The following is a 16624-nucleotide window of genomic DNA, read 5'->3' as shown; positions in this document are numbered from 1 at the left end:
GTGGGTGTGGTTTCAATGTTTTCAAGTTCTCTCTTCCTCTAGAAACTTGCATGCCATGGAAGATAAAACCAGATCGGAAAATACAATACTCACTGTTTAAAAACAAGAAATATAAACTGCACCGCCCCCAAACAAAGCCATTTATAAATTTATTTGTTCACCAGCTTTTAAGGCACAGCCTACCTAAGAGGGGCAGATTTAGGGCTGCCATATTTCAAACAGTGAAAATCCAGACAGAAAAGTTGTTGAGCTGCTTTTTTAAAAACGACACTGCCAACATGGGCTGCAGTTTTCCGAATCTATGGCAACACATCGCAGCTTGCATCTCATAAAAGCAAACTGATTTTGAAAACTAACCATTTAAAACCCAGCAATGCCACAGGTGTATTAAAAGAGAAAGGCCAGCTTAAAAATGACTAGGAACTGCAAATAGATGGGTTCAAAGAACAGGTTAACAGAGGTGGCTCAAACTCAAAAAGTTTTCTGGGGTTTTTTTTTAACCTCACTTAAAAATTTGAAGAGTTTAGGCCACCCACACCTCCATAGGGAGGGGATTCCTTAATCTTGAAGGAGGGAGGGGACACAGCAGAAAAGGCCCCGTTTCTCCTGCCCATCAACATGCAGGGGAGGGGGAATTCCTAAATGTATGACTTGGTTTTGTGTTTTGAGAGTGTAGGTGCAAGGGTGTGTGGAAGGTGAATGAGAAAAGTTTAGGAGCTGCTTGTCTGAAGGACTGATGAGCACTGGGTGCTTAAACCGTGGGCAGTGTGGCATTTTAAATTATGCTGAATTCTCTCCAAAGCAAAAGAAGGCGGTATCCAATTCACCTAGGAAGCAGCAGGGTTCTTACTCATCAGATGCATGGGGCTTACTTTTGAGCAGGGTGGATAAAAATAAATTTACGAAAGCAAATAAATTTATATATATATATATTTGGATTTTTAAAATAAAATGTTTTTGGAGGGGAAATCTTCCTAAAGATCATTTTCTATTTAAGTTACATTATAGTCCAAAGGCTATTCGTCAGTAAATAAGGATTTGTTTTAAGTTTTTCGTGTGTGCCAATTCAGTCTAAGGTTTTTTTAAAAAAAACCTTTTAAAAAATTGTTTCACCACATCAGTTAACAAACATGGATACATATGCTATAATGTTACTGTTTTAGTTAAATAAATTGTTCTAACTGTTATTAGTGAAATGATTATCTTTCTCCTTCCAATACAGCAGAAAAGTTGTCCAAATATAAACAGTTAACTTATTAAACCTCACCATAATTTCATAATTATCTGTATGTATTTCTAATAGCATAACCAAATCAATAATTTTTGATATAACTGTAAAAACGACTCTGAAAATTTATTATTCCAAAAATGAAACCTTCATCTGGTTGTAAAAATTAAGATTATAAGGAGTCTTTCTGTAAAAAATAATAATGATTTAAATCAAGTCTTACTGACTAGTGATTTAAATCGATTTGATTTAAATCAAATCCACCCTGCTTTTGAGTGAGCATGCATAAAGCGGCTGACATATTGCAAGAGGATCCTGCACATGTCTACTCGGAAGTAAGCAGAGGTGCTGCAAACTTCAATTTTAAATGCATCCTCCATAATGAATAACTTTCTGGGGAGTCCCGTTGAACTCAGTGGGATTTACTTCTTCCTTGCACGTGCCCAGGATCCGGCCCGCAGGGATCCAACCCAATGCAAGCTGATTAAATAAACGATTGAAAAAAAGACATGCTCTCGCAAAACCGTCCAAGCAGTTTGCTTGGATTTCCGCCCCTGTAGTTTGGATACCGTGCAATCTAGGTCAGTTTTGATGCAGGCGAGGAGCTTCACGGGCAACCCTAGAAAAGGAAATTCGGGGGGCAAAGTGCTGCAACGAAAGCGTTGCAAGGGTTGGGGTTTTGTGTTTTTTTTAAGGGTTCAGAAAAAAGTGCCGCCTTTGCCCCGTGTGAGGCTCGAACTCACGACCTTCAGATTATGAGACTGACGCGCTGCCTACTGCGCTAACGAGGCGCTCGGAGCGGTGTTTAGGCAAAGCTCCATGTGAAACGGGGAAACACCCTCGACGTCAGCTGATCCTTCCTGCCCTGTAAGGTGGGGAGGGGGCGGAGACAATGAGGTTTGCAGCTACAGTACTGATCTTTGCAAGCTACAAAGAGTAGGGCTCTCTCCCTTCCCAGCCCAATACCCTCTCTCTCTCCCCCACTGGTTTCAGATAAAATAAAATGCAAAACTAAAAGGATGGCCCTGAAATAAACAAATGTATTATGTTGCAAAAGAGCTGCCAATTCCTTGCTGCTCCAAATCGTTGCTTAGCAAAAATAGTTCCAGATCAGGCAGATCTGCAAAGGAGCATGCTGTTGTTGTTGTTTAGTTGTGTCCCACTCTTTGTGACCCCAGGCACCCCTGTCTTCCACTGCCTCCCGCAGTTTGGTCAAACTCATGCTGGTAGCTTCGAGAACACTGTCCAACCATCTCGTCCTCTGTCGTCCCCTTCTCCTTGTGCCCTCCATCTTTCCCAACATCAGGGTCTTTCCCAGGGAGTCTTCTCTTCTCATGTGGTGGCCAAAGTATTGGAGCCTCAGCTTCAGGATCTGTCCTTCCAGTGAGCAGTCAGGGCTGATTTCCTTCAGAATGGATAGGTTTGATCTTCTTGCAATCCATGGGACTCTCAAGAGTCTCCTCCAGCACCATAACTCAAAAGCATCAATTCTTCGGCGATCAGCCTTCTTTATGGTCCAGCTCTCACTTCCATACATCACTACTGGGAAAACCATAGCTTTAACTATAGAGACCTTTTTTGGCAAGGTGATGTCTCTGATTTATTAATTATTCTGTATTATTTATGCTGTATTGATGTTGTACTGAAACTAAGGTAGCATTGTACTATTGCTGACCATTTCCACACACCCAACTTTTCGTTCTTCTTCAGTACAAAATTCCCTTTTCTATGCAGCTGGGTGGGGGGAAGCATTTGCTAACAAAGCAGCTTTCTAGTCTCATGTCTTTTTTCCAATAGGTGTGCAACCTTCGAAGCATTTTTATGTATTTATCACAGACAGAGCCTCTAGGCTTTCCTTCAACAGCTGCATTACAGACAGCAGTTGAACAGGCAAAACATTTCCACCCCTGCCTTTCCATGCTGGGAAAATATTTAGCATTTGAATATTTGCCTTCCAGGCTCCTCTTAGGTGTAGGAAATGGGGGGGGAGCACACCTAGAAATTCAAATCTACTTACGGCTTTTCATTGCTGAGCAATGCATGATAATACAGCCTGCATAATACAAAAGCATTTTAAAAGACCGAACAAGAAAAGGCCCCAGTAATTTAGGCATATGTCATACATTTTCACATTTCAGCTGGTCTGATACGAGCCGACAGGCCGCTATTTACCCGTCCAGTTAATGATGCCAAATGACTCTCTCCCATGTAATTGCCCTTAGCAGGTTGCTGGCTAATTGCTTTTTGTTGTTGTTCCTGGTGCAGCTGCAAGCAGATGTTGAGGGCAAAACTGTGGTTCGTTAATGTCAAGTTAACGAACTGGACCTTAAAGGCTGGTGCATGATTGAAAATGGCAGGGAAAGGATCTTTGTATATTGCTCCTCACATACACTTCTGCACTGGGACTTTATGCTCAACGGTTTACAGCAGGCTGTGATAATTAGAATTGCTAAATGCCTTTCCTGTTTAAAACTGGCCTGCTCAAGTTGTGACCCAGCAAGCCCAACCCAGCCCAGCGTTGCTATTAATTACAATAACAATAAACTACTGACATATGTCAAACATAAATGCTCTTCATTAGAGAATAGACACATTTTCCTATAGTTTTATCCCTCCATATGGTATAAAAATAAAGGTAAAGGGACCCCTGACCATTAGGTCCAGTCGTAGACGACTCTGGGGTTGTGGCGCTCATCTCGCTTTATTGGCTGAGGGAGGCGGCGTACAGCTTCCGGGTCATGTGGCCAGCATGACTAAGCTGCTTCTGGTGAACCAGAGCAGTGCACGGAAACGCCGTTTACCTTCCCACCAGAGCGGTACCTGTTTATCTACTTGCACTTTGACGTGCTTTCAAACTGCTAGGTTGGCAGGAGCGGGGACCGAGCAACGGGAGCTCACCCTGTTGCGGGGATTCGAACCGCCGACCTTCTGATCGGCAAGTCCTAGGCTCTGTGGTTTAACCCACAGCGCCACCCGCGTCCCTTCCATGTGGTATAACCTTGTTTAAAAAATCAAATCAAACCAGATCCCCTGTAACCTTAATACCAAGCTTTTATGCAGACATGGGTATGTGTGGAATAAACTTGCAACCTTCGGTGATTTAGTCTGGCCGTCCCCAAACTGTTGCCCTCCAGATATTTTGGATGATGTTGCTGTTGGATCCCTGGCAATTGGTTATGCAGACTAAACGAGCTGTTATGGTCCAACACATCTGAGGAGCACCTGTTTGGCAAGCACTGGATGAATCAAGAAGGCAGTGAGTGGTCTTTTCAGGAAACAAGTTTCCACATCTCTTGGTGATTCTCTAGCTGTGGACATCTTGCAAGGGAGCTGGACTAAACATGACCTGCACCGCACCTCTTTAAATCTGTAGGTGTCTGTCAAGACTGAGCTATTCCAATGTTATTCAGAAATGCTGCTTCTGCTTCCGCCTGAGCTCTGCCTTGCCTTGCCTGACTGAATGACAGGAGAAAAGGAAATCAGTTGATGAAATCATAATTGGATAATGAGCATCTGGTGGGTTGTGGTTTTCCCCCCTCCTTTCTTTCTTGGTCCACCCACCACCCACTTTCTTTGGCCCTGAGGAGAAGGTGTAGCTTTCTTAGATGAGCAAACTCATCAGCTTGGGACACCTGGAGCATAATTGTTACCGAAGTGCATCTGCTAAGCTTGCTCGACTCCTTCTCTTTAGAGAAACACCCGCACTGTGGAATCGAGAAGAGAGGTGGTTAGGACAATTCGCCTTAGGCGCTGAGGGTTTGTGGGTTTCTTCGCTAACAAATTATGCTCTTGACAAAAGAGAGTTTGCAATCCGGCACCTCCAGGTGTTGGATGTGGGACCCTACGCAGCGTGCAAGTGGTGTGTTGTTGTTGTTGTTTGCCTAAGTCAGTACCACGCCAGGCCAGACCGGATCCAGCCCTCTGTTCGAGCGCATGGGCCTAGTGAAGAACCATGAATCGATCAAGACACATGGGCAAGATCCGGAGGCGGCTGGAGGACGTCAAAAACTGGTCCTTCCGGTTGGCAAAACTGGATTTCAGTCACAACGAAAGTGTCCGGCTGGCCACGGACGCCCTCTTAGATGGTGGGCTCCAGTCTTATCTCAAGGCCTTGGACGAAGAAGGAGAAGTGGACTTCTTGTCCACAGTGGAAGCTCAGTACATCAAGAGGAACGCGAGGGAGCCTTACTACGCCAGCGACACGCACCCCGATGGCGAAGCCGGGCCGAGGCAGAATAATGACACCAGGTCCCTCCAGTCAGGGACGTACTTCCCTCTCGTCTCAGAGAGCAGCGAACCAGCTCTTCTCCACACATGGAGTGCGTCCGAGAAGCCCTACCTGAAGGAGAAGTCCAGCGCCACAGTGTATTTCCAGACGGATAAGAACAGCAATATCCGGGACCTCATACGCCGCTGTATCAACAAGACCAGTCAGGTATGGCAGATGGGATTTGGGTGGGCAAATGGGCGAGCTTCAATATGCAGGCAGGCTAGGCCCGGAGAGGCAAGGCTCAAGGGCTGTGGTGGGTCAGGCAAGGAGACCCGGGTTCAAAGGTGCACTCAAGCTGTGAAGCTCACTGGGTGACCTTGGGCTAGCCACCAACTCTAAGCCCAAGCTGTCTGGTAGGGTTGTTGGGAAGATGATATGGAGAAAGGGAGAGCCATGTACGCCATCTTGGAGGAAAGGTGGGATAGGAATGGAATAATAAAACATTAAATGAGCCAAACGAAATAATAATAAATAAGCCAGAAGCTGTGCCAGAGTCCAGAGCTATTGTATGGTTTCTGATGTGGTGAAAAGGATGGCAGATAGCTCAGTCGGTAGAGCACGAGACTCTTAATATCAGAGCTGTGGGTTTGAGCCCCAGGTTGGGTGAAAGATTCCTGTATTGCAGGGGGTTGGACTAGATGACCCTTGGGGTCCCTTCCAACTCTGCAATTCAATGATTTTTATGAGCGCAACATGTCAGCAGCACAGTGGGCATTGTACCTCTGCAATGCTGCAGGTCATTTGGGATATTAACTTATGTTCTGTGTGTGTGGTTTGGGAGCTGCATGGTCAGGGGAAAAACAATGCTGTCCAAGGTTGTAAAGACTGCGGAGAGAATAATTGGGTGCACTCTTCCCACCTATGCTTCCAGGTGTCATAAGAAAGCTGCAGAGATAGTGCGCACGCTGGAAATGATCTCTTTCAGCTTCTGCCTTTTGGAAGAAGGTACTGGGTTATAAAGACTAGGACTAGCCACCTGAGAAACAGTTTCTATCCAAATGCGATTTTGGTTTTAAACGCAGTGTAAGGTAGTCTCTATGGCATAGCTGTCAACTTTTCCCTTTTCTTGCGATGAATCGTATTTGGAATAAGGGAATTTCCCTTTTAAAAAGGGAAACGTTGACAGCTATGCTCTATGGGAGTACAGTGGTACCTCGGGTTAAGTACTTAATTCGTTCCGGAGGTCCATTCTTAACCTGAAACTGTTCTTAACCTGAAGCACCACTTTAGCTAATGGGGCCTCCTGCTGCTGCGCCGCCGCCGGAGCACGATTTCTGTTCTCATCCTGAAGCAAAGTGCTTAACCTGAAGCACTATTTCTGGGTTAACAGAGTTTGTAACCTGAAGCATATGTAACCCGAGGTACCACTGTATATTGTACTTAATTATGGGGTATCAGAATTTTTAGGGGGTTAACCAGGCTAGGATAGCTGGAATAGCAGGCCTGTTGGTTTTTGAATGTCTGATGTAGATTTTTCAATTTCGTTGTTCTGTATGGGACAATGACAATAAAGATTATTGTATTGTATATAGGAAGAACCTTAAACTGAATCATTGTCTACATTGACGGACAGCAGCTATGCAGGGTTTAAGGGATGGGATGGTCCCAGCTGTACCTAGAGATGTTGGGGGTTGAATCTGGGACCTTCAGCTGCAAAGCATATGCTCTACCTCTGAACTCCGGTGTGCTCCGTTTGCATGGAAGCAGCAAAGTCCCTAGCCTTCCTTGCTTAATATGTGGCAGGAGGGGACAGATGACAATAATATTTGGGGAAATCTTGCTTTCAGATTTATGGTTATCTCCTCTTACATTTTAACCTGAATGAATACAGAGCTTCCTTTTGGCAGGGAAGGACCTGGTATTTGCCTTTTCAGGAGCTAGCTAGAAAGGCGGTGGGGAGAGCATTCTCTACTCCAGCATTTTGCAAGGATTCCCAGGAGACGGTCGTTTTGCAGAGAATACACATGATACCTTTGAAGTACATTATTTGGAGCCCATTATTTCTGTCCAATAATTATGGGAGCTGTAGATCACATCACAGAGTTACAGCTCCCAGAAGACCCTACAGTGCCTAGAATGTGCTTTATGATACCCATTCAAGCCATGGGTCTTGGTTTCGTGTGCTTCTTTGAGTTTACTGAGGCACCCATACGGATGGAAAAAGAGAGGGACGATCCTTTGCCATCTCTGGCCTCTGCGATTTAAGCAGAACGCAATCCGCAGGGACTTGGACTTACAATATTGACCTACTTTGCAGGGCTGCTGGGAGGATGGCTGAGTTAAAGCTTGCTTTGAATGCTCAGCAAGTTCTGAATAAATACAGTGGTACCTTGGTTCTCAAATGCCTTGGTTCTCAAACAACTTGGAATCCAAACATTGCAAACCCAGAAATAAGTGTTCCGGTTTGCAAACTTTTTCTGAAAGCCGAGTGTGCTCTTGTTTTGAGTGTTATGCTTCCGATCTCAGTGTCACACTTCCATTTTGAGTGTTACCCTGAGATCTGTCTGTTTTTTGCTTATTTATTTAATTTACGTTTTTGTTTTTGCGGCTCTTCTCTTGTGTGAATATGCGGAACCCAGTTCAGCTACTGATTGATTGCTTGTGTGACTGCAGTACATTGCTTATTGCTTTCATTTTATGAATGGTCTTGTTAGATAGTAAAATTGATTTTGCATTACTTTCTATGGGAAAGCACGCCTTGGCTTTGGAACGCTTTGGTTTTGGAACGGACTTCCAGAACCAAGGTACCACTGTACTGTCTGCTTGGCAGGTACGATGTTCCCAGGTCCTCAGAGTGTATTTCGGCTTGGCCTTCATCTTCCTCCCTCCCTTCCTCCTTCTGGACCCCATCCCAGGTCCTGGCTATCCTGATGGATGTGTTCACTGACACCGAGATATTCTGCGACGTCTTGGAAGCCGCAAACAAGCGGAGAGTGTTTGTCTACCTGCTGCTCGACCACAGCAACCTAAAGCTCTTCACCGAAATGTGCGACAAGCTCCATGTGGCCGAAGGTCACTTCAAGGTACTATTGCAGTCTCTTGAATCAACCAGCTTGAATCAAAACACAGTGATAGAAAGGTTGTTTTGGTGCATGTGTGTTGTCTTGGCTTAGCTTGTTTTAAGTAAAGGAGTGGGGGGGGGGTAAACCTCGCCCTCATTATTTTCTGACGGCCGCCAGCTTAGATGTCTTTAAAAGAGGACTTATTTTCCTCCAATTCACGGAGAATCAGTGCAGATCCACACCATGCTTTTAAAAACACATGTTTAAAGCCAAATAACCCTGGGAACCACAGTTTCCCCCTCACAGAACTACAATTCCCAGCACCCTTAGCAAACTGCAGTTCCCAGGATTCTCTGGGGGTTGCTATGTGCTGGCAAACATTTCTGACAGTAAGAGTTGTTTGACAGTCGAACGGACTCCCTCAGTAGGTTGTGGACTTCATCGGAGGTTTTTTGACGGAGGTTGGATGTCTACCTGGCGGAGATGCTTTGGTTGAGATTCCTGCATTGCAGGGAGTTGGACTAGATGATCCTTGAGGTTCCTTCCAATTCAACAATTCTATGTGCTTTAAAAGGGACGCGGGTGGCGCTGTGGGTTAAACCACAGAGCCTAGGACTTGCCGATCAGAAGGTTGGCGGTTCGAATCCCTGCGACGGGGTGAGCTCCCGTTGCTCGGTCCCAGCTCCTACCCACCTAGCAGTTCGAAAGCACGTCAAGTGCACGTAGATAAATAGGTACCGTTCCGGCGGGAAGGTAAACGGTGTTTCCGTGCGATGCTCTGGTTCGCCAGAAGCGGCTTAGTCATGCTGGCCACATGACCCGGAAGCTGTACGCCAGCTCCCTCGGCCAATAAAGCGATATGTGCTCCGCAACCCCAGAGTCGGCCAAGACTGGACCTAATGATCAGGGGTCCCTTTACCTTTATGTGCTTTAAAGGTATGGTGCAGATCTGCCCTGAGACTATCGGTGGTTGCCAACTCTGGTGGCTAGATACTGACATGGCTTTGTTCTGCCTCTGCTGTCAGAGACAGTACACTTCTTGAAGGTGTACTCACCAAAACCAAAGTCCTGCCTTATGCTAGTTCTGTTTCCCCCAGAAACTAACTTTAAAACAGAACTATGCTATCCAAGCTAGTGCCCATCAGCCAGTCATGAGACAGTACACTTCTGATCATCAGCTGATGGAAACCACAGGAGGGGAAAACCCTCTTGAGCTCTGGTCCTGCTTATAGTCTTCCTCTGGGTATCTGGTTGTAGTTAGGGCTGGTCCTATATCTGATGACGTGGCCAATTCAAGGTAGCAGATTCTTTTGATGGGATCATCACAATGCTGTCTAATCTTCCTTCGGCTGAAGGGCTGCGGTTCACCCTTGGCCAACCCTCAGAGCTGAAGGAACATACCCACAGTGGGTGTGACCCAAAGCAGGTGTGGACCTTGGCACAAAACATGCCACGCAGAAACAAACAGGACACGAGGCTGCCCAGATCAACTGCTGCTCATCGAGCGACCCATCTGCTGACTAGGAGGGGGCAATAAAGATACATGGCTCCCCCCCTCCAGTTTTTGGATTATTGGCACAATTGCTGGGTTGGGTGGGCCTTGGGAGTAAACCACGCCTGGATTAAAGGATGGCAAACCGTCAGCTCTTGGGTTGTCTGTTTTTGTAGGAGCAAGGAGATAATATGTCAGGGAATTTGGCTAGTGAATAGATCAAGCCCTAAAATCTGCATCAGCAATATTCTGTAAACCTACTTGTGCTTAACATGGGGGAGAAACAAACCCTTGAGGAGGAGCTTGGAAAGCAGATCGATGGGAGAGAGCAATAGATGAGTTCAAGTGCATACTTTATGGCAGAAGTGGGCCATACGGAGAGATTTCCAGCCTGCAACTGTCAAGCTTCATATTAGATGCTTGTACCTTATATTAGGGACACGGGTGGCGCTGTGGGTTAAACCACAGAGCCTAGGACTTGCCGATCAGAAGGTCGGTGGTTCGAATCCCCCGCAATGGGGTGAGCTCTCGTTGCTCAGTCCCTGCTCCTGCCAACCTAGCAGTTTGAAAGCACTCCAGTGCAAGTAGATAAATAGGTACTGCTCCGGCGGGACGGTAAACGGCATTTCCGTGCACTGCTCTGGTTCGCCAGAAGTGGCTTAGTCATGCTGGCCACATGACCCGGAAGCTGCACGCCGGCTCCCTCGGCCAATAAGGCGAGATGAGCGCCACAACCCCAGTCGGCCATGACTGGACCTAATGGTCAGGGGTCCCTTTACCTTTACCTTATATTACAAACCCATCATATATGTGCCGAAACCTGGGATGACCCGACGTTTTGCTGCATATCCCACTTGAAGGATAAAGCGTCGGGAGCTGGAATTTCACCTTCGTACACCTGAAGGAATGTCAGATTTGTTGGGGAGATGGACGGTAGTGAGGTAGCAGAGGCAACTGGGAAAGCAATTTGGAAAATATCTGAGGGCTCCACATACTTTCGTAATTCTCTGGCCGGAATGGGGCAGGTTTCTAGTGGAACTCAGAAGTGCATCAGAATGCAACTGGTATTATTTACAAGTAACTATAGAAGAGCACAAATAATTAATGAAAAACAATTAATAACAGCTTCCAGAGAAACAGACACTCTAGTCCTTTTGCAGCAAAACCAACCAAGAATCTTGTGGCACCTTAACAATCTTTTTAAAAAAATGCATAAGTTTTTGTGGACTTTAGTCTGATTCGTGAGATGCACAATAACCATTAATATTTTATATGTCAATATTTTCCTCCAAGGAGTTGATGGCTTTGCATCATTTTAACCACACAACAACCCTGTGTGGTAGGCCAGGCCAAGAGATTGTGATTAACTTGTAGCATTCTTTGATAACTTCCCAGAATATTTCCGTGCGGAGCGTCACAGGGGAGGTTTACTGTGCCAAATCGGGTCGAAAATTCTCCGGGCAAATCCAAGAAAAATTCATCATCTCTGACTGGAGATACGTTCTGTCTGGATCGTACAGGTAAGCTCACCTGCTACATCCATTCACCCCATTGCAATAGGGTTGTGCTCACAGCTGTCGTCTGCGCTGAAGCTTGTAGGAAAAATAACTTGACAGTTCATTTGCGCCGCTTGGCTGGTGAGAGGAACAATTTAAGCAGATGAGCAGCAGCAACTGCTGCCAGGCTACTACGCCTCCCTTGCTGCTATATACATTTTTTTAAAAAAAGGATCTTCTATGTGACTATATCACAGGCATAAATATCTCTAATAAACATTAACTTACTAGGCTGCCAAATGCACAAGTTGGCCCGAGTGCTTCTGCGTATTTGGGTTGCCAACTTACTAAAATAATGTTTGAAGTTACAAGATGCATTTTAATCATGACAACAGTTTTCAGTCCACTTCATGGGCAACCTTTCAGGAGAGCCCCCACCAAAAAGCATATGCTATATCAAACAAGTAGCCCCATCATATTCCTAAATGCAACAGCACAAAGACAAGTTTAACACGTTGTTTAGTCGTTTAGTCGTGTCCAACTCTTTGTGACCCCATGGACCAGAGCACGCCAGGCACTTCTGTCTTCCACTGCCTCCCGCAGTTTGGTCAAACTCATGCTGGTAGCTTTGAGAACACTATCCAACCATCTTGTCCTCTGCCATCCCCTTCTCCTTGTGCCCTCCATCTTTCCCAACATCAGGGTCTTTTCCAGGGAGTCTTCTCTTCTCATGAGGTGGCCAAAGTATTGGAGTCTCAGCTTCAGGATCTGTCCTTCCAGTGAGCACTCAGGGTTGATTTCCTTCAGTATGGAGAGGTTTGATCTTCTTGCAGTCCATGGGACTCTCCAGAGTCTCCTCCAGCACCATAATTCAAAAGCATCAATTCTTCGGTGATCAGCCTTCTTTATGGTCCAGCTTTCACTTTCATACATCACTACTGGGAAAACCATAGCTTTAACTATACGGACTTTTGTCGGCAAGGTGATGCCTCTGCTTTTTAAGATGCTGTTTAACATCATACAGTATTAAATTTGAACAGTTAACCCAGTGTTCCGACAGCCTTCATACAGGTGTCATTGTTTGTGCCTGAACTTTTGCAATCACTGCTTTTTGGGGGTAAAATAATAATGCAGTGCCAGTACTCATATATTGATAAAAATGAGAGAGGTACTGGTACCCTGTACCAGTGAGCACCAATAATAATAATAATAATAATAGTCACTGCTTGCAACCATAGGGGATTGAGGAGCGTGATTTAGAGGTGTACTCTCCAAAACCAAGTCCCGCCTTATGCTGGTTCTTCTTTTCCCCAGAAACCAACTTTAAACAGAACTATGCTAGCTTTGGGCTAGAAGAGATCTTCACACCCAATTAATTTTCTTACAAACACACACAAATGCACCTGCCTCGTCATGACATTGATATGCGGCATTAGGCAATATCTGGCACACCTGCCTGTGTTTTAGCTATGCAAAGCTAAATTATGCAGAAACCTAAAATCTCCCCTCAAGCCCCCAAACGGTGCATGTTGAAAAACAGCTGGTGACAGTAAGAAAACAAGCTGAAATCGGGATTTTCCTCCTTTGGTTAAGAATGGGCAGAGCCAGTTAGGGGATGGGAAGCAGGCGGGATAAAACCCCTCAAGCACTTGGGGATATTCCAGATCCCTTGCAATTCTAGCCAGTTTTACTTGCAGAGGGGGTAAAGAAAGCAACTTTTATAAACCCATGCAAGCCATTTTCCACCCAGTTGCTCAACAAGAAGAAAACCTGGACACATGGAACTTCTTTAGTAAAATTGCAAGTCAAAACACTTTTTCTTATATAGCCTGGGCTAGCTCAACCAGTAGAGCACGAGACTCTTGATCTCAGGGACGTGGGTTCAAGCCTCGCCTTGGGCAAAAAATTCCTGCATTTCAGTGGGTTGGACAAGATGAACCTCGTGGTCCCTCCCAAATCTATGAGTCTATGACTTGACTGCTTTCCTACAGGCATCTGGTTGGCCACGGTGAGGGTAGAATGCTGAACTAGATGGGCTTACGTTCTTAAGTCCACATCAGTCCCTTGAGTTATGTGTAGAAGTGGCTATGTGTTGGTGCTGACCATTAAAGTGTTGGTAAGGTAAAGGGACCCCTGACCATTAGGTCCAGTCGTGGCCGACTCTGGGGTTGTGGCGCTCATCTTGCTCTATTGGCCGAGGGAGCTGGCGTACAGGTTCCGGGTCATGTGGCCAGCATGACTAAGTCGCTTCTGGCGAACCAGAGCAGTCCACGGAAATGCCATTTACCTTCCCACCAGAGCGGTACCTGTTTATCTACTTGCACTGATGTGCTTTTGAACTGCTAGGTTGGCAGGAGCAGGGACTGAGCAACAGGAGCAACAGGAGCTCACCCCGTCGTGGGGATTCGAACCGCCAACCTTCAGATCGGCAAGCCCTAGGCTCTGTGGTTTAACCCACAGCGCCACCCTAAAGTGTTGGTATTGACCTGTAGAACCCTAAATGACCTCGGCCCAGTATACCTGAAGGAGCTTCTCCACCCCCACCATTCAGCCCAGACACTGAGGTCCAGCTCTGAGGGCCTTCTGGCTGTTCCCTCACTGCGAGAAGTGAGGTTACAGGGAGCCAAGCGGAGGTCCTTCTTGGTAGTGGTGCCCGCCCTGTGGAACGCCCTCCCATCAAATCTCAAGGAATAAACAACTACAGTGGTACCTCTGGTTGAGAACAGGATCCGTTCCAGAGGCCCGTTGACAACATGAAAAGAATGCAACCCGCAGCGGCGCATCTGCACATGTGCGGGTTGCCATTCGCCACTTCTGTGCATGTGCATTATGTCATTTTGTGCTCTGCGCATGTACGAGCGGTGAAACCTGGAAGTAACCCTTTCCAGTACTTCCGGGTCGCTGTGGGACGTAACCTGAAAGAACGTAACATGAAACGGACGCAACAAGAGGTATGACTGTATCTGACTTTTAGAAGACATCTGAAGGCAGCCCTGTTTAGGGAATTTTTAATGTTTGATGTTTTATCATGTTTTTAATATTCTGTTGGGAGCTGCCCAGAGTGGCTGGGGAAACCCAGCCAGATGAGCGGGGTATAAATAATAATAATTATTATGCCTTTCCAAGTTGTTAACCTGGATATTTTCCCCATCTTTCCCCCGCTTTGCACCCAACCACCCACCTCCTCTTGCCTCCCAGCTTCACGTGGTTGTGCGGCCAAGTTCACCGCAACTTCCTCTCCAAGTTCACGGGCCAAGTGGTGGAGCTGTTCGACGAGGAGTTCCGGCACCTCTACGCCCTATCCAAGCCTGTGGCCGGGTTGAGACCTCCGTCGCACACGTCCCTCTTCCTTCTCAACAAGAGCACGGCGGCCACCCAAGGCAGCCTCACCAACAGCAGCAACCAGGGCAGCCTCCGCACCCCGTCTGACCCCTTCAGCTGCCCGTCGAACCACAGCGGCTCGCGAAGCAGGCAGCCTCCCAAGGCTCCTGTCCGCAGCAACCACCCGGCGTCTCCGTCGCCTCTCAGCAGGGTCCATTCTTTCCACGGTTACACCACCTACATGAACCCACAGCCAAACGGTATCCAGGTCAACTACTACCACCGGCAATACATCAGCGACTCGCCGGCGGTCCTTTACAACAAAGTCAACATCTACAGGCCTATGAGGATGAGGCAAGAGGATGTCAAAAGGGCACAGATGAACCCAGTCTGGAGGTGCCTTCACAATGCCAAGCTGATTGGATGACTTGACTGGGGCCAGGGGTTTGCCATCTTTGTGGGAATGTTTAGGAATGCAGGGGAGGATATATTGTCTAAGGTATCCTATCCCAATTTGTCTTTACAAGTTCAACAAAATCAGCAGAGTTAACATTCCCCCTTTTTTTTAAACACACGCACAGCAGATAGCTTGCTCAGACTCGCTAGAGTCTCTGTAAATATTTCCTGGTATTTTCCCTGTTTAATCCCTCCTAAAATAAGACGCTACAGAGTCTTTGGTAAAGTATAAAATGTTTACTCAGAAGTAATCATCTGTTCACACAAAGGTTCCCAGAAGGCAGACTTAAAAGGTTAGAACATAGTTTAAATGTGGTGACTATCTCCTTATGGGAGAAAGCTCCCCTTTTCATCTCTTGGACTGGAGCTAAGGGTGCATCTTAGCTGTTGTTAAGATGGCATTGATGGAGACAAGATGGTCGCCAGCCTGTGGTTCTGGTTCTTTCTACTTCAGGAGAGGCCACGCCCAACTCAAATTACACATAGGAAGTTTCGTCTCAGTCCTGGAGAGCAGGAAGATCCATCTGGAGGACTGAGACAACCTTCATGTCTACTCTAGCAATGTTGTGTTTGACTGCACCTGATGTTTACATCCCACAGTCTTTTCATCGCGATGAGCGTGAATGGTTTGAGTACGGCGAGACAGTAGCCCGAAAGTGTGACCTGGTTGCTCTTTCCACAGGCTGAGAATCTCAGTTGTCTTTTTTTTCTTTAAGGTGAAAAGTGACAATCTCTAGGGTGGCTAAACACCAGGAGAAAACATCACAGCATTGCATTAGATGCCTTAGAAATGGAAATCCGGGGGAGGGGGGTTGATAATGTTTCGGAACCCGAATGCTGAAGACCCGGAAGTAAATGCTTCTGTTTTTGAACGCGCCTCAGAAGTCGAACGGCTTCCGCTGTGTGTTTTTCAATTGAATTTGTAGACAGCCCTTTGCGCCTCAATTTCCGAACTCAAATGGTCTTCCAGAATGGATTATGTTTGAGAACCGAGGTACCACTTTAGTAGAAAGCTGATCAGGAAGAGTATGCAGTTCATGATTTTGAGGAGTTTGTGAAACCAAACGCTGAATTCAGTTAGATGTAAACAGACTCCATATTCATTAGTGGAGAAAGAAATGCACCCTAAGAAAAAACTCTGAGTAGACCTCGTTCTTGCCAAACCCTGAAGATCAGCGTACAGGTCAAATTCGTGCGCACACAAATAACTCCGTGCATGTGTGTGTGAGAAAGAATACAAGACCTTAAGATTGCATTTGAAAATAATCTTGAAGTCTAAAGTTTGTATCCAACTAAGTTATACTCAGAGCGGAGCTATTTAAAATTAACGGATCCAAGTTTGTTGTGCCCACCACTTTC

At 46.2% G+C, this 16624-nt stretch overlaps 1 protein-coding gene across 1 annotated transcript; it reads left to right on the top strand.

Moving 5' to 3' along the window:
* Positions 1-5180: 5180 nt before the first annotated feature.
* FAM83A (family with sequence similarity 83 member A) lies at positions 5181-16011 on the top strand (the record flags this gene model as incomplete). The annotated part of the gene is made up of 4 exons (XM_081919031.1): positions 5181-5663; positions 8354-8521; positions 11388-11512; positions 14687-16011. 4 exons carry the CDS (start codon positions 5181-5183, stop codon positions 15234-15236), a joined length of 1326 nt encoding a protein of 441 aa, XP_081775157.1. The 3' UTR covers positions 15237-16011.
* Between the last annotated feature and the right edge of the window lie 613 nt (positions 16012-16624).

Source organism: Podarcis melisellensis, assembly GCF_964234715.1.
Source record: "Podarcis melisellensis genome assembly, chromosome: 7".
Taxonomy (NCBI): domain Eukaryota; kingdom Metazoa; phylum Chordata; class Lepidosauria; order Squamata; family Lacertidae; genus Podarcis; species Podarcis melisellensis.
The sequence above is the reverse complement of the archived record's forward strand: the minus strand, read 5'-3'. Positions and strand labels throughout refer to the sequence as shown.